A 27,487-nucleotide genomic window follows, 5' to 3' on the forward strand; every position below is an offset into this window, starting at 1 on the left:
TTTGTTGCATAGGGAGAGGAATCAGTAGCAGAAAGAAGTAATAATGCCAATGTATAGGTCATTGGTACGGCCTCATCTAGATACTGTGTTCAGTTCTGGAGGCCATGTCTCCAGAAGGATATAAATACATAGGAGACTGTACAAACAAGGGCAACTAAAATGGTACATGGCCTACAGCACAAAACTTATAGGGAAAAATAAAATAAATCTTAATGTATAGTTTGGCGCAGAGAAGGGAACAGGGGGGCATGATAAAACCCTTGATATATTTGAATGTTTCTAACAAGGTGCAGGAGGAAAACATTCTTCAAAGGAAGAGTAGTATTAGAACACGAGGACATGTACTGACACTGGGGGGGAAGTAGGTTCAGAACAAATTTGAGGTAAAACTACTTCACAGAAAGGGTAGTGGATAAGTGGAATAGCCTCCCACCAAAGGTGGTAGAGTCTAATGCAGTAGAGCAATTTAAACATGATTGGGATAAACATAGGTATCTGTAAAAAAGAACTAGGGATCAAATAGGGTTTGAGGTTACCATAGGTTAAAAAATGGGTAGACTAGGTGGTTCTTATCTGCCGTCAAATTGTATGCTTAATGGCTAAATTGTACAGCAGTATGATAGAGGCTGGTTGAGCATGTTGGGACTATAATTGATGTATGTGCTGTTCTACAATATACACAAAGAACATACACAAGACCCAAGGTTTCTATATGCTGTGCTTATCCCTGATGAACAGTACACGGCTCTCAATGATCTATAGCATTTGACAGATCTTTATTCCAGCCTTCCAGATGCAGTTTATTTGTTGCTTTCAAAAGTTTTGTTTAGAAATCTCCCATGGTATATCAAGCATGCCATCTGATACGCACGCAGCACAATATGTACCCTGCTCTATAATGAATGGTCGTAAGAGGTACTGGCTCTGATAATGTTTGTGTCATTTTTCTTGGTGTTGCTGAGGCACAGGGGGAATGCAGAGTATTTGGAAGAAATCCTATGCTTATCAACAGATGATTTAACAACCAAGGGGTCTTTCTGTTTGCGATGTGAATCTAATCACCCTCTAGTTAGAAAACTAATGTCCCCTCACCACACACACTGCCTATGATCACAGTCCAATATAATTGTGTTTCAGATACACTCATTTAAGGGTGCTTGCTGCCCCTCTGCTTGAGCTGTGTTACATTTTAACTTGCATTAAATGGAACCGAATGGATTATAGATCCCTCTGGTGATCACAAAATGCTACTGGGGGCAACACCGCATGAATGCTTAATGGAGCATAGATAAAAAAAAAAACTCCTGCAAGCTGTGCCTATTTAATGTAGAACATTCACCCTGTGTTACCATGTGAACGGCCCTTGTGATCAACATAGGGATCTATGATCCCTTTTTAAAGTTCTATATAAGTTGAATTCAACATTGAACAGAATGTAGGTCAAGCAGGGAGGTACCTTGAGCAGAACAGTCCTGTGCATGCACTGTAATACGTTTTATATAGGATACAATATAAAAAGAGCCACTACAATAAATCCTACATAACAAGAAGACAAGTGGCCTGTGCTGTTCACTAAATATACAGAATAAAGTGAGAATTCAACCCACCATACAGAATAAGTGAAGTAAAACAATGTAGTTTATCATTTATTTAAAATAAAAACAGAGTATTGTATTCTGCATTGAAAACAATAGAAGGTATACTGTGTAGGAGACCATACGTTTAGAGTAAGTATGCAAAATAAGAGACTTGGTACAGTACAATTGTCCATACATTTAGGTGTCTTCTTACTAAGCTAAGATGTCATGGTGGATCATCACTATATTGCAGTATAAATAAATAGTTTTTTCTTTAATAAAAATGTGATGCTGGCGTCGTCATTCCGGTTTATTGTAAAGCATATTTACCACTCTGTGATTGGCCCAAAAACCCCTCTTACTAACCAGCTTTGTATTTGTCTCTTGGATACAGCATCTCAGTGAGGTGGAGGCTGGAAATGTATAAAAAAAAAATTATCAGTGTTTCTGCCCCTCTTGTGTTGGCGGGGCAGCATAAAAGTGAGGAGCTGAAATAATACCAAAAACCTTTCTGCCCTTTGGGGTATTTACCATATTCACCCTGGAGGCAGCTGGTCAGAGTGAATAAGATAAGGAGGAGGCAGGAGGCTGGGGGTCCTCTCCTTCCCCATGGTGATGGAGTATGGGGCAGAGTAATGGTAGAAACCCTACCACCTCTGGAAGCCAGGTTTGGGGTGGAGCAGGTGCTAAATCGCAGCCTAGTACTGAGGGAGCAACTTTGAAACATGGAGGAGGCAGCACCACCCTCAGGGTTTCTACCCATTATCTACATTCTAGAACTACAATTACTACTTGAGTGGTGTGAAACACTCCTCTATTCGGCTGGGTTGGTCCTCAGATGCCTTCCATAACCAGCTCTTTGCCGGCTGTTAAGCATATTAGTGTCCACTTTCTCCATCAACTTACCTGGTATAATTAGCGCTATATAAATAAATGATGATGATATTTGTATCATGAAGTACCTATTCACACTCGGAGCTGCCAAGAGAAATTTCGGGCCCTGGTACAGCACCGTCTTGGGGCCCTTTCCATAACCTCCGACAAGGGCAGAGTCACATCAGGTTGGTGACGCCTCCCACTTGTTGAAACTTGTCAAAACACCACGGGCCTAGTCATCAAGCCACGTATTCGGAGAGCAACCCACGTTCAGTACTATACACACGTATATAGAAAAAACATGTAATGATGAACTCACATACATGCATGAATCGGTGAGCGCTCCCTAGTGGACGTAAATCATAGTAGGGGAAAGGGGGGAGGGATGCTGCCACTAGTCCCAAATAGAGAATGTCCTGACAATTCCAAATAGAAAACAAGGTATGGAATGGGCGCATAAGGGAAGGGAATAATGATACACTAGGATAGTGAATTGAAACGAGAGGTATAAAACTACATCCATATTGCAAACAGGCAAAAAACCCATAAATATATGCTTATATTGACCAGTACCTTTGTTAATGGATATGATGAAATACTACTAATACAGAACACAATGATGCATTTGTTTGCACTAATAAACTGAAAAAATACTAAAGTGTATATATGTCAATAGATAACGATGGCAATATAAGCATAATTAATAATAATGACAAGTTTTATAACCGCATTCGTTTGAATGCAAAATGTTCAGGTTTGAAAGCTATGCTTTTTAAAATGGAGCTGTTGTAAAAATGTCTCGTTATAAGTTCATAGGGCATGTATGATCCTTACGATTTTCAGTCCAAACACTGTATGCACCTAGTCCTTTCCTCTCAATTACCACCATCACATGGATCGAAGAAAAACATATGAGGAAAAAGACAAAAAGGGAAGAGAGGGAAACCAATCGTGTAATATATCAAAGTCCGGTTTATTATATAGAAGATAAAAACACTCACATAGGAGTTTTCACTTTTATACCTCTCTTGTTTCAATTCACTATACGCACGTATTTAGGCCTTGCTTCCTACCGAATTCAGCAAGGCACAGATCTCAAGATGTGTGTGCTTTTGAAGTCGTGGGCAGGTCTACTGTGCTCCAGTACACCGAACGCAGCAGGATGCCTCTAATAGCAACGTGGAATATAAATTCGCAAAAGAACAGGAAAAAAAAAAAATCTTGCATTATTGTTACCTGTTAATAATAAAGGCATCAATGTTATAACAGTAAAAAAATTGTTTGTTATTTTTTTCTCCACATGAAATACATTTATTAGTATGCTGCTAATGTCTACTGAGCATAAAATACAGGTTTATAGTTTCTTGTGATTGCAAACACATAGCATGCATATGAGACTGTGATCACTACTGATCAGGACTTTAGACTAGTCCTTTAACTGGAGCGAGAGACATGGCAGAAAAACAAGTAACTTTGAGATGCTCAAAGTTTGAAACGGACATGGCTGCGAGCACTCAAGTTTAGCATGGCCCTAGTGTACATTGACTACAGCAAAACGCCCCTTCCCCATCCCGTTCACTGCCCGAAATCGTAGGTCGTAGTAAGTGTCGTTTGCACTCACAGGTGCACGGAACAGGAATGTGCTCAGACGTTTCTGCCGGTCCTGGGCATGCGCTGAGTGATTTTGCGTAAGATACACTCACAACCAGCAGATACATACCTTAATGACCCACATCTTTATTTTTCTCTGTCCTGTTTGTCCTCAATTCAGCCCTCATCAATGTCAACTTTCGTCCTTATAATGATGTATAAAACTAATGTAATTACTAAGCAAGTACTACATATCATGATAACTTTGGCAATCTTTTGCTTTTGCCTTTTTTTTGTAAAGTGAATGAGAAAAAAAAATGGCAAAATGTCAACAAAGCGTTTTAAAATCACATTATCTAGTAATTGCTGAAATTAGGAATTTGCTCATTATTTATCATTCATCATTTCTTAGTTCTCACATCAAGGTGCACGGCTGCCCTCCACTCTACTCACGTCAAGGTGCACGCCTGCCCTCCACTCTACTCACGTCAAGGTGCACACCTGCCCTCCACTCTACTCACGTCAAGGTGCACGCCTGCCCTCCACTCTACTCACGTCAAGGTGCACGCCTGCCCTCCACTCTACTCACGTCAAGGTGCACGCCTGCCATCCACTCTACTCACGTCAAGGTGCACGCCTGCCCTCGACTCTAGTGACATCAAGATGGATGACTGCTCTCCACTCTACTCACGTCAAGGTGCACACCTGCCCTCCAATCTACTCACATCAATGTGCACGGCTGTCCTCCACTCTACTTACATCAAGGTGCAAGCCTGCTCTTCTCTCTACTCATGTCAAAGTGCACCCATGCCCTCCACTCCACTCTACTTATGTCAAGGTGCACCCCTGCCATCCACTCTTGGAAAATGTAATCTAGATAGTTTGGTGTGCGCAGAGGCAGAACAATCTCCTGAAGGAGAAGAGGTGCACTGTGCATATGTGTAGATGTCACATTAAAAGTTCATCCTCTTAGCATTTTGAATTTACCTCTTTAATTAAAATAAACATTTTCGCTCTTCTTAAATATTGACATTTAATATAATTTATGACTTTCATTAATTATGGGTGAGGGGACATCAGGACGTGTGGCACTTTTGTATGTTTGAATCTTTATTTTGCATTGGGCTAAGTATGTCTGGAATTGTTCTTCTCCACCGAACTAAAAAGGTACACAATGCATCCCATTATAGGTACAGGGTGAGACCCAATCTCAGCTTTTGCCGAAATCAAGTCCTTTTGCATACTGAAAACAAAACCGACGTTACCACTAGGAGACCCTAGGCTGCCGCTTAGGGCACCATAGTGTGTTGGGTTCTTAAAGCACTGAGGGATGTATTTATCATAGGGTAAAAAGCCCTAACTTCAGTGAAAACTGTTGTACATCGAGGTATCGCCAACAGTGCTATAGTAGGTGGTAACATGCAAAGCATGGGGAAGTCTATTTATCACGAAAATAAAGAAACCTTCTCCATAAGGAGATAAGAGAAGAAAATGAATGGAAAAATTGCCTTATTTTTAGAATAAAATACGTTTACAATGGCCAATATATTTTTTTAAAAATTAAATATTTGAATCTATTTTTACTTTTTTTTTGTTATTTTTTTTATTAAATCAGTTACGGTTTTAATTTCAGATCACGCATACGCATATCCCCTCTTACTGCTCTGGGTCAGCATCTTAATTTAATAAATAAATTCTGGCAATAGGTGATTTTTGATTGTATCGTCATGTATTAATAAATAGACCCCTGAATGTGTGATATAATGTCCCTCAGTGACTTGATGGTCACCGTGGTGCCTTCACACTGAGTGCCATGGCTGACATTAAGGGGCAGCAGCTGCACTTCCATGTTTGTAATGGGCTGGGGGTGTGGTGCGCAACTATGATGTCACAGCCCGGGGCCACACCCCACACTAAGAAGCAAGGTCAGGTCAGCCCCTGAGGATGCCTGATCCTGATTGGAAAACATTATGTGTCCCTCTGCACAGGAAGGAGAACACTTATCTTTATCACATTTAAATATTCTCTCCCTGCAAAATAAAATCTGGTTATTGCGCTGCTCTGTAAAGCTAGGTGCAGCGAGCCATTACTTGACAATGAATGCCCTCACTGCACCCAACTCATCAGCCATTGCTACTCCATAAACTCCATCTTGCTCCTAAAACTATTTTGTGCTGTTTTTCAGCCACCATCCAGAGTTAGGAAAAGTAGATTTAGCACAAGTTAAAATCAAAACACAGGCACATATTTCCTTTTTTAGCCTCCTTTTAGTCGCCATAGTTTAACAGAACTATTTCCCTTCTTACAAACTCCTTTGTTCACTGACTTAAAGGAAGAATTCGCTCTTGAGATGACTGTAAAGTTCAAGGATATGACAGAGACAAGATCCAGCTGATTATGTATTTTACCATATTCTATACACACTGGGGTGAGCCTGGGCCCTGCGGTCATCCTGTACAGGAAATCTAACCAATGCTCCCCACACTAAGTGTCGTGGAAAGTGGCTTTGTTTCCTGTTCTCAGTTTTCTGTATCAGTGACGGTGCACAAGCATTTGTATGTAGACACGCTAGACCAGCTATTCACACTATCAGTAGGTATAGGGAACAGTGACATGCAATATACTATACATCTGAGGTCATAATTCAATATAAGACAGCTGTAGAACTACTTTGCAACTTTTACAATGGGGTCCTCATCAATTCGTCTATGCAGCATTGGAACAAGATGTTTCGGCATCCAAGGCAAAGAGAAAATTACTCATCTCTCTCATCTGCGTATTCTGATGGCCTTGGAACAGAAATGAATCCCCCTTGCTGGTGGTAATCATTTGCAGATTTCTAAGCAGATATTCTAAAGTAGTTCTTGCACTTATTGTATCCAGCTGCCTCTCCTGCCTGGCCCTTGTCCTGGCACTGGTTATATGATTTCAAAGAGAGATTGGCGTTGAGTTAGCGTTGAATACTATAGTGCAGGCAACAGTCAAAAGTTGCCTAGAGCAGATTGGGTCTAGATCTATAGAAAGTATGTGGCTATTTAGTATATAGGTATTTGCATTGCAAATTGAGTTTTTCTGTTTCATCCTTTCCCTTTTCTAAGAAAAAAATAAATAAATAAAGCAACAATTGGTAGTCAATAATTAGGTTGCATAACAGGTAAATTTGTTCCAATGCTCATTGTTTCTGATATGCAGTCCCAGGCCATGGATATTGAATACTCCGTCTTCTCTTAAACGTTAGGGAAAAGGGATGGTGGTCTGTAGGTCAAAGCAACGCAAATAGTTTTGCTATTATTTCTTCTGATTTGATCCCCTTTTACACATTTTTATATAACATGAATCCTTTAGGGCAGGCCTGTCCAACCTGTGGCCCTCCAGGTGTTGTGAAACTACAAGTCCCAGCATGCCCTTCCAGCTATCAACTGGTTGTCTAAAAGCAAAGCATGCTGGGGCTTGTAGTTTCACAACACCTGGAGGGCCACAGGTTGGACAGGCCTGCTTTAGGGTATAGATTTAGAGTGGAATTAACCACACAAAAAAAAAATCATGTAAGAAGCATCTATTCTTTCTTTCATGTGACAATAATATATATGAATAACTGTTTATAATTGTTATGAATCCCAGTGCATTCACGAAGAGCAACAGAAGTGTAAAGCAAAGTGTCTTTATTTAGGTAAATACACAAAGATAACTCAGATCCACTGATAAGAACAGGTTCATAAGGAGACTGTATAGTATAAATGGCAGGTACAGGTATTATAAGTTTTACCCTAGTCCAGAAGACACAAGGCTGTCCAGGAAAGCAGACAGAGTCCAGGGATCAAACAGAGATCAGACAAACAAATCCAAATACCCAGGCAGAGATCAAGCGAATAAGCGAGGTCCAGAAGTCAGGCCAAAAGATTAGGGCAACAGGCAAAACAGAGTGGTCCAAGGTACAGGCACATGAATCAGGGTCTCAGGCAAGGTCCAAGGTACAGGCAGGGGTCATACACAGAAGTTTAATCCAGAAGGTAAATCCCAAACAGAACAGGCGCATGTTAGCAGCAGCCAGGAACAAACAGGATGAACTGCACAGAGCACAGCTTGAGGCAGGTATTTGAAGCAGTGCGACAGGTGCAGTTCTAATTAGCATCAGACAAGGAGATTAACTCCTTCAGGCATGTTGCAGAGTTCAGGAGCAGGACAGCAGCACCTTTGATGGATTATAGGTACTGCTGCCAGATAGAAAACAAAGGCAGTCGTAACAATAATATAAGAACTATGATGACTTATATCCGTTATCCAGTTTCAGCATTTGATGAGCTGGAGCTGTCAGTAGAGATACTCAACCCTGCCATGTTTCATTTTTTGAACAGGTCGACTTCTTGATTTTTTTAGATTTCAGAATCATTAAAAAATTGATAATCTAACAGGTTCAAACATGTTCGAGAAGGTTTGCACATGAAGCAAACTTCAAGCATAGTACTGTTCGCAGTTTGATTTAAAAAAAATACAGTCATGGCCAAAAGTTTTGAGAATGACAAAAGTTTACTGCTTCAGTGTTTTTATCAGATGTTGCTATGGTATACTGAAGTAAACTTACAAGCATTTCATAAGTGTCAAAGACTTTTATTGACAATTACATTAAGTTTATGCAGAGAGTCAATATTTGCTTTGTTGACCCTTCCTTTTGAAGACCTCTGCAATTCGCCCTGGCATGCTGTCAATCAACTTCTGGGCCACATACTGACTGATGGCCGCCCATTCTTGCCTAATCAATGCTTAGAGTTTGTCAGAATTTGTGGGTTTTTGTTTGTTCACCCGCCTCTTGAGGATTGACCACAAGTTTTCAATGGCATTAAGGTCTGGGGAGTTTCCTGGCCATGGACCCAAAATGTTGATGTTTTCTGGCGCTTGCTGGACGTTCTCGGGCGCCCTGTAACCTTCTTCACAACTATTGAACTTCTCTCCTTGAAGTTCTTGATGATCCGATAAATGGTTAATTTAGCTGCACTCTTACTAGCAGCAATATCCTTGCCTGTGAAGCCTTTTTGTGTGCAATGCAATGATGACGGCACATTTTTTTGCAGATAACCATGGTCAACAGAGGAAGAACAATGATTTCAAGCTCCACCCTCCTTTTAAAGCTTCCAGTCTGTTATTCTAACTCAATCAGCATGACAGAGTGATCTCCAGCCCTGTCCTCGCCAACACACTCACCTGTGTTAACGAGAGAATCCCTGACCTGATGTCAGCTGGTCCTTTTGTGGCAGGGCTGAAATGCTGTGGAAATGTTTTTGGGATAAGTTTCATTGTCATGGCAAAGAGGAACTTTGAAATGAATTGCAATTCATAAAACCTGAGACAGCAGACTTTGTGAAAAATAATATTTGTGTCATTCTCCAAACCTTTGGCGATGACTGTATGTTACTGGTAGTTGTATGGTAGTCTCTATAATCCAGGTTCTTTATGCAGTGTTTATGAATGGTCAAGTGCGGTGTGTATGGCAGTCTTAGGGTTCCACTCTTTGTCTCTCGGTGACAGATGCAGAAGGTGGAACCCTCTGGTAGAACCACGCACTGTCAGATGGAAATCCCTCCCTCTCTTCACAGTTCGCTAGGAACAACGAATGTCCAGGTTCTTGTCTTCTGGTTGCTGACTGACTTACTGTGAAGAAGGGAGGGATATCAGTCTGAGAGAGTCCAGCTCTCCCAGGGGGTTCCACCCCTGCCGCCGAGAGACAGAGAGTCTACATCATTCCACCTCATATCCTGTTACCCCTTATTAGGTCTCATCAGTATAAAATATGGATTCTAGCTGCTGAAGTCAATGCTTGGAGACCTATATAGAAAGAGCACCTAAATATATACTAGGTCACAATTGTTAATAAACCTTTATGAATAAAGTTATCATTTGTCACTAAAATCGTCTGTCTGGTTCCTAAAGAGAAAAGGTTTTCCATTTTAAGTATTTTTAAATCTCCCTCCCCTATTACTACTTCCGTTTGTTCATTTCAGCAGACTCCTGGCTATTAAAATTATGGAAGACCTCTATTAGCCAGGTTTCATAATAGTATCTGAGCATTGTAGAACAGAGCGATCTGAAGCAGGCTAGAATAGACGGCCAACTCCAAATAAAAAGAGCGCTGCAGCCACTCTGTCAGAGGTTGGCTGTCATTTCTAGCCCTGTCTTCCATCTTCAAGCACTGACACATAATTACTATGGCTAATCCACAAATGCCCCTAGACCTGTATGCAGCAGGACCCTACTGAGTAACTAGCAGGTATCCCAAGAGCGATACTACACCAGAAAATACATTTTAGGGGGGTGTTTTGTGCATAGTAAGCTGTGTTTTATGTTCCTGTTTAAAATAAAAGTTGGAACAACTTATTTGTTGTTCGGCCATTTTGAATGGATGAGAGCTGTGCAAATGTGCCTCTTAAATGTACTTAGTACTTACTTGCCTGTGTTTAAATAGGTACATACATTTAATTTATTGGGGCATATTTAATTAAGCGTGAAGTGCCTCTGTTAATGGATCTGAAGGCACATCCGCAACACCACGGATTTACGTTCATACCCCGTAGGGTTGCAAAGCGAAATCTGCGATGTTGCGTTACCGTAATAACAAAAAAATGTGCAGCTGCGTGTATTCGCGATATTGTGACTTCATTGATTATGTCCCATAGTCTGTTGGGAACATAAGGATATACTTACTCTTCATAACTTTGACAGGGCATAATAGATTCATTTATTTAATTAACTGGCCTATTTATCAACCTCTGAAGAGGTTAAAATCCCCCATACACTTTGTGTCCTTTCCTTACCCCCCCCCAATCTCTTTCTACTTTCTGTACCCCATAATTTCTGAAAAATTAATAATAAAAATACTATTGAAGAGAAAAATCCCCCATACACAACAATGTTTGGGGGGGGATTACTGCATTAATTCGTAACAAGGTTATTTATGATTATAGAATTAATTATTATTTATGCTGCTGTCCCAACCTCATCATTTGCTAATCCAGTCCCCATAGGTGTTTATGGGGAATGTGATTATGCACTATTTATCAAGCTCTGAAATTCGGTGATGGCGTTAGCCATTGTAGTCTATGGGGAGAGCATCGCAGGAAAGGAATCCTTGGATCTCTCCCCGGGCAGGCTTCGGGTTCTCCCTTTTGCAAATTCTGTCTGGCGATAGGAACCGGTAAGTAAAGTCATCGCACTTTTACTATCGGAGCTGCCATCCCAGCTGAACAATGTTAATAAATAGACACGTTAAATCATTTCTTATCAATGCGATAAGAAATGATAAGTAACGTGAGGTAAAATATGATGGGTAATAGACTCCTAATTGCCTAAAAAGTAAAGGAATGGATCCCATTAATAATTCCCACACGAGTACAGAGCTGATCACATTTACAGATCAGTATGTGCATTATATACCTCACATATATGGATGAGCTGCTTTAGCTTTGGAGAATGTTTTTCAGTCCTTATTCAATTTTATTGCTTATGTGAAGGTAAAAAGATTTGTTTAGTTAAACAAGAATAAATGGCTTCAATAATGAACTGAAGGGGAAACAAAAGCTGAATTATGCTCTTTTGTTTACAGGGCTCTGGGATGACCCAATTTGGAAGTTGATGCCTATAACTTCACTACGACAGTGTTCAGCAAATTAAACTGTAGACTTTCAGCAGTGCAACTATTTGTGGTTTTCTTTTAATGAAGCTTATCTGTTTCTCATTTAAATCGTGCGCCCCAGGCTTCTTCCAAACCAGTAAACATTCTGTTTTCATTTTACTGCCTATTAAAAACATAAAGTGGATCTCTGCTCAGTACATTTAGTCGTTGTTAGTATACCTTGTAACCACCTTTGTACTGCAGTTTACAGTTACAAGATCTCTAGATAACATTCCACAACTCTAAAACCCATTGTTGCCTTGTGTACTGAGCAAAGTTCATTTTATTGTTAAAAAAGGAAAAACCAGCGCCATAGTGTTCTTATTCTTCTTTTCTTCATTACATTTATTTTTGCACTTTTTCTTTATTGAAGCAAGTCAACATTACAGTAACATCATGCATTTTTCATAACAATCAATGTCAACTACAAAGATAAATCTCACACATGAAAGTGCAAACAACACAGGAGGAGGAGGGGAATCTATGAAAAATAAGATTTCTTTTGTAAATAATTAGAGAACATATTTAGTTTGTAAAGACACAGGGAAAGAGAAGAGACAGAACTCTTCAAGATAAAAAAAAAAAGCTCATTACAATCTCACAACCACTAAGATATCGATGTCCTTAAATATTTAAGAATACAAAGACAGCACATGTATTAACTCAAAGAACTTCGAAGGGGTGAGGCTTGTAGTTCCCCTGGTACAATCATGAGACACATGGAGACCAAAATGGACCTATCTCCCATCAGTGAAAAATCTAGAAGGAAACTGTCAGGTCTTGCAAGTCTCAGACTAAATTGCGGAACTCTCTCAGGTTTGTTTGTCTTTCTTTTAGGAGAGAAGATTCCAGCCAGTCCATGCTAAAAATAATAATAAAAAAATCCCGAAACAAGATTATGGGGGGGGGGGGGGGGGGAGGGGGGGGGAGGGGGAGGGGCGTACTTCAGATCAATATCTGAAGTACGCTCTACCACTTGTCGGGCCGGCCATATATTACTATTTGTAGATTGTTTGCTGTGGGCTCTTTGTAAGACCTTTTTAACTTGTGTTTAATGTTAATCACATGCTGCAATATCTGCCAAATGCTCGTTAGTCTGGTCCCAAAACAATCCAGTTCAACTGAAATCACTCAGTTTGACATATTGATGTATATTGGAGTATTAAAAAATGGAGTCGGAAAATGACAACACATAACTAATATTGGCCTGTGTGCAATCATCTTCCGCTAACAGGTCCCATTGACGTCAGAAGGATCCTTCTGCTTGGTCAAAGTACCAAATGGCCGGATCTCATCTCAATTGTACACGTACATATGTGAGCGCCAGGCTCGTACCACGTGTGGTTGGCATAACTCATGTCTCAGAACAAATCAGGTTTATTGGCCAATATCTCACAGTCAGTCAGCTCAGAGTACATTACTTCATGCTTTTCACCAACTTTCTGCTGTTAGTTACTTATAAGATACTTATAAAACTAATATTAAATCCCTGTTTATTTCAACAGTGTGAGATTGAATACATTTAATTCAAACAAATGATAAATTCTCATATGGGAACTACTGGTTTACGGCCTCACTTTTGCCTATAGTTTTTGGACTCACATCTATTTTAGCCTCTTTATATTGTAGGCACCTAGATAATCAAGCTCACATGAAGGAGTAGTTCAAAATATGTCAAACTCGAATGCCACAGAATTCAAATTAAGCAGATAAAACCACCGTGGGCTGCAAACAATAAATTAGTAGTTTATTATAGACTAAATGTATATTTTTAATTACTGCATTTATAATCTGGTTGAGTGAAATGCGCTGCATTTTAGTCACAATAGTAAATAAAAATGTTGTTTGAATTGATAACTCAACTGCGAAATAATGGAAAATGTAGGGAAAATAGGGATGTATAGGACAGATTAAAAATGGGAGCCACATGGCCTTATCTGTGTAGAGTTTGTATGTTCTCCCCATGTTTGCGTGGGTTTCCTCCAGGTGCTCCCGTTTCCTCCCACACTCCAAAAACATACTAGTAGGTTAATTGGCTGCTATCAAAATTGACCCTAGTCTCTCTCTCGGTCTGTGCGTGTCTGTGTGTGTGTGTGCGTTAGGGAATTTAGACTGTAAGCTCCAATTGGGCAGGGACTGATGTGAATGAGTTCTCTGTACAGCGCTACGGAATCAGTGGCGCTATATAAATAAATGGTGATAATGATGATGATGAGAGGGGGCCAGGGGCCAGACTGGAAAAGCCAGTATGTGACCTTAACAAAACTGGAGTTTGAAATGACTGGTTTTCTGTCTGAGCTAGTGTTGCATTGGTTCCCTTCCACCCCTCAAACTATAACAAACATTTGTATAAGACTTATGATCACTATTGTAGACATTTGTATCAAGAAAATTGGATTTTTTTGTTAAATGATTTTTCTTCATTGTGCTGCCCCCTAAAGATTTGCTGCCAGCCTGGCTTATTTCATCTGCAAGATATATGTCTGCTCCTGGACGTTGTGCTAGCTTTCTGATATAAATCTGGTCTCAATTACTAGCTATAAACAATGACATCAATGAATTAAAGGAGCCAATTTAATTCGCTCAGGATTCGCCCATTGTAGGTTTGGGTGCAGGCAAACGTCACCCAGATGGATTCAGTCACGTTGACATCTATGCTCGAGACATCTGCCTCCGTTTATCTCTTTATAAGTAGACCTCTGTTGGTTTAGTTAGCCCAATATTTAGTCTCTGAAGAGCCAGTGGGATACCCCCGTTGGATTTTGGTGCCTATTCATACGATCCATCTCAAACGTTCCTAGAATTTATTATGGACAGCGTGTCTGGCCTGGGTGGATGGACCCCTATCTGGAAGACTATCGTATTTCCTGCTACTGGCTGCTGCTCATGTACATTCAAAATGTTTCACCAGCCATCCTCACTGGAGCTCCTTAGATCTCAAATCTCACATCCAATGGTAGATCTATGGACACTGCACGTTTACTGATAACAGGGAGAAGGTCTATATGCCCCTACTCTTATATTGTTATTAATGTTAAACTTCTCTTAAAGTATTTCAGTTCTTTGCATTTCACTCCTTTAAATCTCTACAAGATGGGTATCGTACCCTTGGACATGAGCCTCAGATACTGTCACCTACTGATCTAACATTAGATTTATCAGGGAAAATTGGTTCTTCACTACTGTGACTCTGTTTGTCTATTGGTAGATAATTTTATTCATATGTGACACCCCTGGTTGTTTTATTGTCCACTAGTACTTTATGCCAAGAGCAAATAGTTATATGGACGTCGCAACAAAACCCACCTGGGCACGTGTGGGTGTCAAAGGCTTCATTATAACAAAACCATCTGATGTGTTAAAAAATTATGACACCCCTCCCCAAAAAAAATAAAAATCTAAAAAAAAAGAAAAAAAATCTCACTGTTAAGTCCTGCCACCACTAACATATTGTTCTCTGCATATATATATATAATAACGAAGCCTATTTACACGTGAGAAAATGGTGCTAGATTTCCTCTACTAGCAGTATTTGTGTTTCAATCAAGGAAAAGACAAACGAGTTGTTATATAGCTGGTACTATGTTCCAATCAGACTTCTTAGTATTTTCCCAGCTGTATCAGAGAGATGCTGGAGAGTTTGCCCAGCGCCAGGCTCCTTCCTCCACATCTGGTGTATGAAACACTAGGGGGTAATTTGACTAACCCGTCATTTTTCTGGCGGGTTTGAAACCACTGCAGATCACTGGCAATTTTGCTGTCCAAGCTAGATTTACTATGCAGTGGTCTGGAGGCTGAAAAGTCAAATCACTGGAAATGTACAACGGTTTCAAAAACCCTAAATCTCATGCATTTTATGACATCAGCTGCTTGTAGTTTGAGCTCTCATCTCTCACAACCATCTCCTTTATCTGCTGGTCTGACACAGCGCACATTGATAAATGTAGCACTTACTATTCTTTTAATTGAAATAACCGGGATGGTGATTTTGAATGTGACGCTTTGTAAAAAAATCCTTCAAATCAATGTTCTGATCACCCCCACGTTCTAATTAGTTCCACTCATGTTTGCGTAGGCAACTAGCCACCAGTCCAAGCTAATCTGTCCTATTAGATCTCTGCCAGATCGCTACAGATTGGAAATTGCCAGTGGCTTCCACTCTCGCTGTGGTCATAAATAGAATGTGACATACTTAAGACATTCATGCCCCCTCCCCTTTAAAATTGGAAATTCCTGATTGACAGGCCCCGTTGGGCACCCTTCGTGAGAAAGGAGATAGTTGATTTTACAATTGTATGTTATAGACTTTACTCATTGTTGTGGTTATTACCTGTTCTGTTATGGACCTGGTAACTTTGAGAAAAGGAAAATATTTTAAAAAAACAAAACAAAATGGTGCTAAATTGACATACGTAAGTATAAATGCAAAACAGTTTGTTCAAATAAAACAGAAATAAAACACAAACAGAAGAACCAAACCTTAGTACTCTTTTATGTAAGCTGCCACCTGGAAAAAGTCTTGAAGTTTCACCCAAAGAAGTGTGCTGGAATGCCAATCCATTTCACAATAAGTTTGTTATAACAGTTTTATTAAAGGGTCCCAAAAATACATCATAACTCTCTTCCAGAACATAGCAGATATTTGGCCTTAATTAAACTAAACTAAACATGGTATGATATTCTGCACATATACATATAAAACATATACATAATCCTTATAAATTCCTGCTGGGCCCTAGATATGCCATGGACACTTTGGGCTAGATTTACTAAGCTGCAGGTTTGAAAAAGTGGGGAAGTTGCCTATAGCAACCAATCAGATTCTAGCTGTCATTTTGTAGAAGGTACTAAATAAATGAAAGCTAGAATCTAAATGGTTGCTATAGGCAACATCCGCACTTTTTCAAACCCGCAGCTTAGTAAATCTAGCCCTTTATCTTGTTGCTTTCAGAGGTTTCATATGTATACGGAGCTCTTCACAAACATGTATTAGGGGAATCATTGCTTTGATCAAGTATGTTTTCTACCAAGGTAAAGGAACTTTAGACCTCTGATGTATGTCTGTTTCCTTCATCAAAAAGCATTCACCAATTGTTTGATCACACATATTGATTTGCTGGAAACTATGTTGACTAAAGTAAATTCAGAAAGTAGTATATAACCTGACCACATTACTACAATATTATTTTCATGATTATTCTGATTGGGTTATAATCCAGACAGAGGAATAAATGTTGCCCTACTGAATTACCATTAATTGAATTATATTAGTTTCAATTGTTTGGATATAAGCTATAATATGGTATTAACAAAGCTAATGCAACCTGTGGCTCACCTGCATTGCTGGGACTAAAAGTCCCATCATGACAGCCTCTGCCAAACAGTGTTTTAGTAATGGTAGGTAGGACATGCTGGGACTTGTAGTTCTGGTACTGCTTGAGAGCTCCATTTGGCCTAACTAACCCTTTGCTGGGCTATACGCAGACTATACGGATACTTGTGTATTGGGGAGGCTGAGGTAAGCCATTATGTTTGTGTATTGGTATAATTTATGCTTTTATTTTCTATTTCAAAATCTGCTTAAACATAATAAAAAAAAAAAAAAAGAAGATATTTAATGCTTACGTAAATGAGCCCTATCAAGTAGCAGCATAGATATTAAAAGGTTCTTCTCTTTAGAAGGATGATTTCAATTCAAGAGCAGCATCTGCAGGTGATGTAGTTTATTTAACTTTTGTTTGATAATCTCCAGCCCGTACATTTTATCCGCAGCAGGAAAGAACGGCTATGAGAAGCAGCCCTTTCATAGTAATATTATAAGTAGGGACATGTAAAAGGACCTTGAGAAAAGCCAGTTTAGCTTTTAGTTATATTTACGCTCAACGTAACTATAATTGTGCTTGCGACAGCCTTAAGCAGTAATGGACTAATTTAACCTCCTGCATGAATCAGGTTTCAATTCTAAGCCCTACTCCCAAAAAATGAAGGAAGGACTGCTAAACCTATTTGGCTTATATAAAATAAATTCAACAAGGTGCTGGAAACATCCCTTAGAGCAGGCCTGTCCAACCTGCGGCCCTCCAGATGTTGTTAAACTACAAGCCCCAGCATGCTTTGCCGGTAGACAACCAGTTGATAGCTGGAAGGGCATGCTGGGACTTGTAGTTTGACAACATCTGGAGGGCCACAGGTTGGACAGACCTGCCTTAGAGAATCTGGACTATGCTGACATTATAGGATCACACAGTTGCTGCAGGTTTGTCACCTAAACATTCATGCCACAAATCTCCCGTTTCACCACACCCCAAAGGGTGCTCGCGATTTAGATCTGGCGACTGCAGAGACCAACAGAGTAAACTCATTGTCATGTCCGACCCTAGCATCTGCATGTCACAGCAGAAATAAAATGGTCAGACCAGGTGACGTTTTTCCACGGTCCAGTTTTGGCGAGTCTGTGTCCACTGTAGCCTCAGTTTCCGGTCCTTAGCTGACAGGAGTGGAACCCGGGCGTCGGCTGCTGTAGCCCATCCACTTCAAAGTTCATCGTGCTGTACATTCAGAGATGCTCCTCTGCATACCACTGATGTAACGCATGGTTATTTGTGTTACGGTCACCTTCCCGTCACCTTGAACCAGTCTGGCCATTCGCCACTGACCTCTCCCATTAAAAAGGCATTTTTCCCCGTAGAATGGTGCCTTACTGGCTTTTTGTTTTGCACACTATTCTTTGCGAACTCTAGAGACTGTTACCCGTGAAAATCCCAGGAAATCAGTAGTTTGAGATACTAAAACCACCCCATCTAGCACCAACAATGATTTCACAGTCAACATCACATTTCTTCTCCATTCTGGTATTTGGTCTGAACAACAACTGAGCCTCTTGGCCATGTCTGCATGCTTTTATGCACTGATTTGCTGCCACATGATCGGCAGACTAGATATTTGCATTAACAAGCAGGTGTACCTAATAAAGTGGCCCCTGAGTGCACGTGTGTGACTGATATTCCTAGCTATCTTATAGAAGACAATTTTAGATTTAGTGGTCCTTTAGACAATCAGCAGAAGCATTCATCTGTTATCACACATCCTCCAATTCTTTTTCTACTACGGCTTTTTAAATGGGACTGTCCTGGATTGAAAACTCCCCCCCCCCATCCCTCCTTTTATTCCATGGGGGGTGGATGAGAGGTAATCCCATCCACTTTTTTTGTAAACACCTATTGGCATGAGTTACACCTACTGTAAGTAATCAGTATGACGGCAGTTAAGACTGAAAAGTAAAAACCATACATAAACTCCATATAGATATACCAGCTATTGTATAGAGAGAGTCACATTTTTAGCCTAGGCTTATATTTGATACATTCAGATTAAACAAAGACATTTTAATCCACAGAAAGACCTCAGCGTCTATCAAAATTATTTTTTTTATTTAGTTTCTAACCACAACACAAGATAGTCCATTAAGAATATTCTGACATAAGTAAATGAATCCTCTTGGTTTGGATTACAAATACCAAGAGATATGAAGTATTGAGAATTTGACCTTAAAAAGGTGTCTCCTCTGTTAGACTGGTCTTCCCAGCATTAAACAGAGATGACCACACACAGCTAATTGTGTGGCGTAATAGAAAGTGTGTTCTCCAATTCAGAGTGTCACAGCGAGGATTCTTTCTGCTGGCTGAGAGCATCAAATGACTTGACATTAATAGAGGACGGCTTGTTGGTAAAGGGGTGCCACTGTCCCTGGATGCTGGGGTTGTCTGTGTGGTAGGGTTTGCGTAAGCGGATGATATCCAGACCAGACTGGTTGGCCATTTTCTGCACCAGCTCAGTTATTTCCTCTGCAGTTTTGCTGTTGATGTCTTCTTCTCTGATAGCTCCATTCACTGGAGGCAGAACACAAATAGAGATCATTTACACACCAATATCCTTTCTGTCTGTCACTCTATGCAATCAATATACAACAGATGACACACGTTACCAGGTGTATTCGCAACAGATTCTCAAATGATCACAAAGAGTCATGGTACCAAAGCTACAATATGAAGACAGAACTGTCCAATTAAAGCTGCAATCCCATGATTATTTTAAACATAACAGGATTCTGTCTTATGGTACAAAATATAGATGATAGTGATCTTTGTTTCTTGCTTTTTACCATTAATCAGCTATTAATAATTTACAGATCACTAAATTAAGTTACTACCATGGCAACCACAGTCACATGACATAAGATGTAGTCAACATTCATATACTCTTTGGAAAGTCCCTCTTGTCAGCATGCTCGTTCGTAGCACAACCCCTCATCGACCCATTCCTCTTCCATAAAGTACATTGAGGGAGAGATGTGGTTCAGATCAGGTGACCCTCTCCTCAGGAATGAGCTTGAGTGCTGAAATGCGTTCCACGAGACAGTCTCTCAGCCATATCCGCCTCCCTCAGAGAGAGATTTTGCAAAAGGAAGTTATGGGTGGACATCCGATAAAATGTACAGTTAGCTTCTTGTTAATCAGGCACGAAACATGCCGTTTAAAAATACAATAAAAATAATTCTGTGGGATTATAGCTTTAAAGTTGATCTCTAAGCTTTTCTTACATAAAATACGCCTAAAACAAACAGAAACTATGGTTTATAGAATACAAAAGCTTGGATCACGTACAGCTGGTGTCATGTCCTAGACATACAGGATAATGTGGGGTTTTCTAGAATAGGTGAAATATCAAATTACAACTTCAAAACAAGATTCAAAGCTGATGTGGGTAACAGAAATACCTTTCTTTACAGATAAAACTCGCATGACCTTTCACAGAACCATATCTCCTCCAGAGTGAAAATCATTAAACACAACGTTCATGAACTGTACAAATACACATTTCTCTAGTACAGAGGTGGCTCTGGCGCTATGAGCAGCTACAACTCCCAGCGTGTTGTGCCTTTCACCTAGGGCTCACTTGCTCAACAACTAGTCCGATTCCCTTATTGAAAACGCAGGTGTGGGTGGACTTAAAGTCTTGGAAGTGAAGTATATTTTTCCCCAACATCAGAAATACTCTATGCAATTTATGAAGAGCCATATTCATATTCTTAAGTTACCAGCAACCTTAAAATAAGTGGGTTTTTTTTTTTTATTAGAAAGGCTTGTTTTGTACACATTAAAATTCCTGTCCGCAAGCCTATAAAAGAGCACCTGTACACACAGTGAGGGGAGCCATTTTGTGGGAGGGGCCAATAATCATGAGAATGCAGCCAATCACAGAGGCACAGATTTCCAGTGAACTGACAGGAAGTGAATATTGGTGTAACTATAACACGGACGCCATTGCTGTGTACAGGCCAGGATTCAGAGGCCAACATGTCTGATAAGAGAACAAGTGTTTGCAGTGAAGTAGATAAGGCTCCAAATACTACAAAATAATTCCTGTCATGGCAGCACACACTGGCTTCTCCATGCCTTTTTCTTCTACTTACTTTTCTCTATTTGAAAGGCTAGTAAGTGTCTTACAGCTAGTAGCTGTGACAGGTTTTTCATGCTGGGATTTCATAGAGAAGAGACACAGACAACTAACCAACAAAACCATTTAGACTACAATGAAGCCCACGGGAAGACATTTAACTCACAGCTTCCTGTGATAACACTGAATGTTCTGGTTATAAGCAGAGCTAGGGGAGTTAGAGCATGGACTTAACCTAAAGCTTTACTGCAGGTCAGTCTGACACTGGGGGCTAGATTTACTAAACTGCGGGTTTGAAGAAGTGGAGATGTTGCCTATAGCAACCAATCAGATGCTAGCTTTCATTTTGTAGAATGTACTAAATAAATGACAGCTAGAATCTGATTGGTTGCTATAGGCAACATCTCCACTTTTTCAAACCCGCCGTTTAGTAAATATACCCCTGGGTCTTGTTTCTGATATTCTGCTGCCACAGGGCAATTGTTGTGTCCGGCTCGGATACAGCAACTAATCCCCCTCACTGTACTTTCCAGCCTTGTGCGTGGTTACTAAAGGTAAAGTGTTCACATCAGACGTGGACAGTGGCAGGCATTAGATAACAGGGAGTAGCAGTTATTTTATATCCATCTAGTATTATCCTGTTATCAGATAAAACCTGTAGGGCTGGAAAATGCATCTTTCACATAAGTTTTTAGAACATTAATTATTTTGTTGTAACAACCACTGAAGCTTCCGAATCACTTTTCTTTTCCCATTCTGAACAATCACAACAATATAGAGTTCAGTCACACACACCCCAAGATCCTCAGTGCCATAATTTTTAATAAGATAGCTTGCCGAAAAATGAAGGATTACTTCACACACACACTACAATTTTGATCTTGCAGAGCAGAAGGACATCCTCTATACACTCACAATGTAGGACAGTTGCAGACTTGTTGGAATTTAATTGTACAATTACAATACAATTTTTGATTGAAAATTTTCCACTGAAGTTTAGAGTATCTATTAATTTGAACAACTATATTTGATCATATTGGATAAGGCAAATGTGTAAATCTAATGACAACCAATCTCTCTATATATCTGCCCACAGCTTAAAAACTTGCCTAACTATAAGGCATGTTGCTTTGTGGTTCCATTTGAGTGGATTGATTGTCACTTTATTGCCATAATGTGTTTCAAACAAATAGATTGTTCATGACACGCAGAGCTGTGATCAAGTCACGTCAGGAACGAAGGCCGTTTGGACACACATCAATATTCCTCTGCCTGAATGATAAAAACAAAGTTCACTCATAACATACCCACACACCATAAAAAGAATTACTTTTATATACAACACATGGTTAATACATTAAGACTTTCCATTAGAAGCAACAACAAGTAGCTCCTTTTACAAGATAATCCCCATTTGCACGTGTCTGGAGTTGTCATCAGCAGGATAGATTTTCTGTTCTGGCCCATTAAATACAACAGGGCTTTGATTGTACAGAATGAATGTTTGAGGAGTCCATACGAGTTGCGTTATCAGACCAATTTTGGCCATCAGATCATGTGTTACATGGTATACAAACTTTACTGTACACCATTTATGTATAAAGTACATTTGGCAAAGGAACTACTATGAAAATATTTATATTCTAGCAAATGATTACATCTGCCTAATGGAAATGTAATTATAAAATGTCCACAATAGGAGGTAATCTCTTTTGAGTGTAGAAATCACGTTAACATATATATGGGTGTCTTAAGTTTTTCCCTCCTAGACATCAGATCAGTATTGTGTCAGGGTAAGTCATTGGCAATGTGCTCTAGGACGTGGTGCTAAAGAAGCCCGTTTGTTGCGTGGGCCCCGGGTTACCCAGTGTACATCAGTAGTGCGGTGGATAGTAGCACTGCATGCAACTAGAATGCATCATCATCATGTGCCACAGTGTGATTGGTAACACACCATCAGCATGCTGGCGTATAGGGAGCTAGTTGTGCACTGTCTATGTTTGTTTGTTGCAATAAGTAAAACATTACAACATTTAGAAGCTTGAAACACCAGCTAGAAAAGTTACAAACAGGGAAGTAAATTTTAGTGTACAATTATTAAATTACTAGGACTACTAATTATAATTTTGTTAAAACTGGACTTCTCCTTTAAAGCCATTAAGGGATCAAAGAAAAAACAAATTAAATGTACAATTTAAAAACATAATTTCTAGACAGAAATACAACTACAGTGCATCAGCTATGGCCTTAAAATAAGGGTGCAGTGCCCCCTGCTGTAATGTGACATTACTACAACCTCGCTGAAAAAGTGATAGTGGTTCGGGGGATTTTATCATTCCTCCGTCACACGGGTGTCCTGGTTTTCAGTTTCAAAATAATGGATGCTCAAGACTAAATGCAAATAAGCATCTTCGTCTGGACGATGTCTCATTTCTGAAACCATTTAAATGGCAGCCCTCTAAGTGCAGACAGGTGCTGACAGAGAAGCCCATGTCACCCTGTTTGGAGCTCATCAATGAAGTATTTTTGTATTCTGCTCAGAATTTATAGCGCTGTATGAAAATAGTTCTCGTAGAAGTAACTGCAAGGCAGTTGTTTATTTAGCCAACTGACAAAACAAAAGATGTTGTTTTAGTAAATTACAGATGTTCCTAAGGGAGTATTTTAAAGTGAACCTCACTGTCCCCAGACTTGTACACTTATGTTCAGACTGTTCTCCGCTGCTGTACCTGAATAGTAACACAGCAGCCTACAGTTTTCCTTCTGGACAAATCCCAAATAAATCCTAAGAGTCAATGTAGTACTCTAAATAACCAGTGGAGACACAGGCGGGTATATGGGTATCAATACAAGTTGCAGCTTCTCTCCCATGTTCTTTGTTACAGAGGATGTCTATCCAAATATTTCAATATATGTTATTGCAAAATATCGTTTTCCATAGAATTAGAAGCCGATTTATACACTGTTCTCTAGTTGTCCTCTGCAATAACTACTGGAGACACGATCTGTCAATGCCGACTACTGCTAACACAACGCAGTATATCTACTTGTATCCTTCCCGACCTGATCATGATGATCAGCTGATGGTGCTCAGTGCCAGCTACACACAACAGATAGACCAGACAGCGGGTGAGACAAAATCCTAAGTACTTTGCAGTAACATGTAATTGGCCAAGTGATTCTTTTGAAATAAAGAATAACAATCTAGCCTCTTGTGAATCCTTTTATAGCAGAGCCTATATCCACCACGGGGCCGCGTGAGGATTTTACAAGTGTTGGCGTTTCTCAGAAATAGACTACAGCATAGTCTGCAATAACCAGGTACTTACAATATTCCCCCACCAGTTTGGGTACCGCGATTTGCTTGGGACTGACATAGACAACAATACTGGGATTCTGCTTGGCAAAGTCAACTATTTTCTCTTCAATAAATTCTCTGAAATTAGAAGAGGAAAAAAACATTTAAGTCATTATTTGAAGACTATTTACCAATCCAAAATGACATACCCATCTTTACTACCGAAGACTCTGCATACACACTGGAATACTGGGCGTCAATGTTTAAGGACCACACATGTTGCACAACGGAGGTTCTAAAAATCCATGCTAATATAAATGAAGCGTAATAAGTAAAACACGTAAATATATTGCGGAAGTCAAAGAAAAGGGACTTTGAGCCAATCAGCACAACAGGCTACCGTGTGCAGGGGGTGGCCATAACATAACCAGATATATGACACTGTGATGAGTGATCTGCATTGGATACATCTGTACCCAGATATCAGCTTTGTGTTGTATCTCAAGGCACAAAAATAAACGCTGCTCAATAGCAGCACAGTGGTTAGCATTGCTGCTTCACAGCACTTGGGCCATAGGTTCAATTCTAACCATAGTCTGTGTGTGTTTTAAGGAATAGATATTCTAAGCTCCAATGTAGCAGGACAGATAACTATTAAATATTCTCTGCATAAAGTTGCATAATATTGTGGGCAGCATGGTGGCTTAGTGGTTAGCACTTCTGCCTCACAGTGCTGGGGTCATGAGTTCAATTCCCGACCATGGCCTTATCTGTATGGAGTTTGTGTGGGTTTCCTCCCACACTCCAAAAACATACTGGTAGGTTAATTGGCTGCTATCAAAATTGACGTACGTGTGTGTGTGTGTGTGTGTGTGTGTGTGTGTGTGTGTGTGTGTGTGTGTTAGGAAATTTAGACTGTAAACTCCAATAGGGCAGGGACTGATGTGAGTGAGTTCTCTGTACAGCGCTGCGGAATCAGTGGCGCTATATAAATAAATGGTGATGATGATATGTAAATACCTTAATAATAATGATCTAAATACCTGCCAGAAAAGATTAAGCAATATATTTATCAAAAGTTGCAGGAGGGTGTTTGTAAGTCAATTAAAGTAATCAAAGGTTGAAACCCTCTTTAGCACGCCATGTGTATGACTGAATATTTTGGACTCTTTACAGCTCATTTACTAACATTGCATTTATTAGCACAATTTGCACTGAGCCACAACAACCAATCAATGATCTTTTCTCTGCCTAGTGCAAGTTAGACAATGAAAACAAGTTGTTTGGTTGAAATGGTTTAATGCAAATTTTACACCTAAATTCAATGTTAGTAAATGAACCTTTCTGGTTGTGCCCCCTACATCTGTTGGTGCTTTTCACATGTAGAACTTGATGTTTATTATGTGCTTAACACAAAACACACTGCTTGGCTGAAAAAAAGAAAAAGAAAAAAAAAAAGACTTGGTTGGCAGAAGTGAGGAGAGTCCACACTCCTCACCATAACAGGCATTGTGCAATAACACTGCCTGTAGGAGCATCAATGCATTTACAGAAAGAAAGGGGGCACACCAGTCCTCAAGAACACTAGACACATGTAAGTAAACTTTTAGGATAGAGTATTCCTTGTGACATTCCAACAACAAAATGTTTAGCTTTATCATAAGTAACATATTTTAGTAAAGTATCCCTCCCTCTAACCAGAGCCATTTGGACCCACCTGGGGCTCTGCCAGTTCTGGAAAACAGAACCAGCAACTCAATTAAGCTTTAGATGGCGGTGGAGGGGTGAGTGAGTGAGTGGGAGGTTAAATCACAAGAGGAATGGGGGAGCCCTGTAAAAATTGGATGCACAGAGCAACCATCCAGAGCACCAGCTGGTGGAATGCCAGGGCAGGGTTGTGGCAATTTTCCTAGGTGGGAGGGCAGCGTTGATGTTTTAATATGAAACGCCATCTTGTAACAAATCAATGTAAACATATATTTGCGTGGTGCACACTATGGCTGACGACAAGCATTTCTCAAAGCTGTACTTGTCCAGTCAATGAAATGCAGCAACAATGTATTTGCTGCAGTAGATGTTAGTTTAGCTTTGGACAACATGAGGCCCTAGGACCACAGGCCATCTCCAAGACTTCACCTGTGGCCCTTAGCTCCTTCATGCTTTGTTGTTACATTTTTCATTATAGCTTGTAACACTTTGATTAAATGTTTTGTTTTAACTTATTACTGAGATTATGGTTAAAGTACTGCTTTTTATAAGGTTAGAGGGCTACCAGTGCATCCTCTGACATGTATCAGATTGCTCATCAGAGTTTTTTCTGTATAAATAAATATAAATAATATCTTGATACCTGTTTGGAGCAGTAATTTGGATACGGTTACACAAGTAGCACTACATGTATCACAGCACTCTCCTGTCACAGATAGTAATCAATAGGAAAAGCTGAGTATAAGAGGTAAACTCCAGAACATCACATTTCATTGACAGAGACATATGTGGACACTTGTCTATAACACAGATATCGTCACTCCCATCCTTATCTCTGCCATCACTACAGAAACCAGAGAATTAGACAGGAAAGGTAACTTGTACACCCTGCCATACCCCCTCCCTGCATGTACTATAGAGTGCTGCCGAGTACCTGGCTCCCCGGGCAGGCTGGGCGTCCTTACTGAAGGTCAGGGTGAGTCTCTTCAGCTGACACACGTACCGGCCCAGCCCGTTGTGCAGCACACTCTGCAGGAAGCGGCTCGGGGAGCCCCGGGCTGTCATTGCCGACCTAGTCTATGTCCCAGCCTGTGTCATGAGGTGACCCAGAGCTCCCTCCAGTGACCCGGATGATAACCCTACCATAACGGCCAGGCATGCTTTTACGCGGCGGACATTTTTATTATGGGCAAGGTGCCCGAACCCATATAAGATAGAATAACAAGTAAAGAACATTACGGCACATCTCTGTGTACATAACATACACTGGTTATATACTGATATGTACGTAACTAGAAGTCTCCCACGTATTCCTTAGCC

At 40.1% G+C, this 27,487-nt stretch overlaps 2 protein-coding genes across 2 annotated transcripts in view; one reads left to right on the forward strand and one right to left on the reverse strand.

The window, feature by feature from the left end:
- SEMA4G (semaphorin 4G) overlaps positions 1 to 27,487 on the forward strand; it is a 507,048-nt gene that overhangs the window by 175,534 nt on the left and 304,027 nt on the right. The gene's annotated exons all lie outside the window — the stretch shown is intronic.
- On the reverse strand, positions 18,587 to 27,314 carry MRPL43 (mitochondrial ribosomal protein L43). The gene is made up of 3 exons (XM_075216255.1): positions 27,102 to 27,314; positions 24,492 to 24,598; positions 18,587 to 19,595 (listed from the first exon to the last, which is right to left on the reverse strand). The coding sequence occupies exons 1-3, from the start codon at positions 27,230 to 27,232 to the stop codon at positions 19,363 to 19,365; spliced, it is 471 nt and encodes a 156-aa protein (XP_075072356.1). The 5' UTR covers positions 27,233 to 27,314; the 3' UTR covers positions 18,587 to 19,362.

Source organism: Mixophyes fleayi, chromosome 6 (genome assembly GCF_038048845.1).
Source record: "Mixophyes fleayi isolate aMixFle1 chromosome 6, aMixFle1.hap1, whole genome shotgun sequence".
Lineage (NCBI taxonomy): Eukaryota > Metazoa > Chordata > Amphibia > Anura > Limnodynastidae > Mixophyes > Mixophyes fleayi.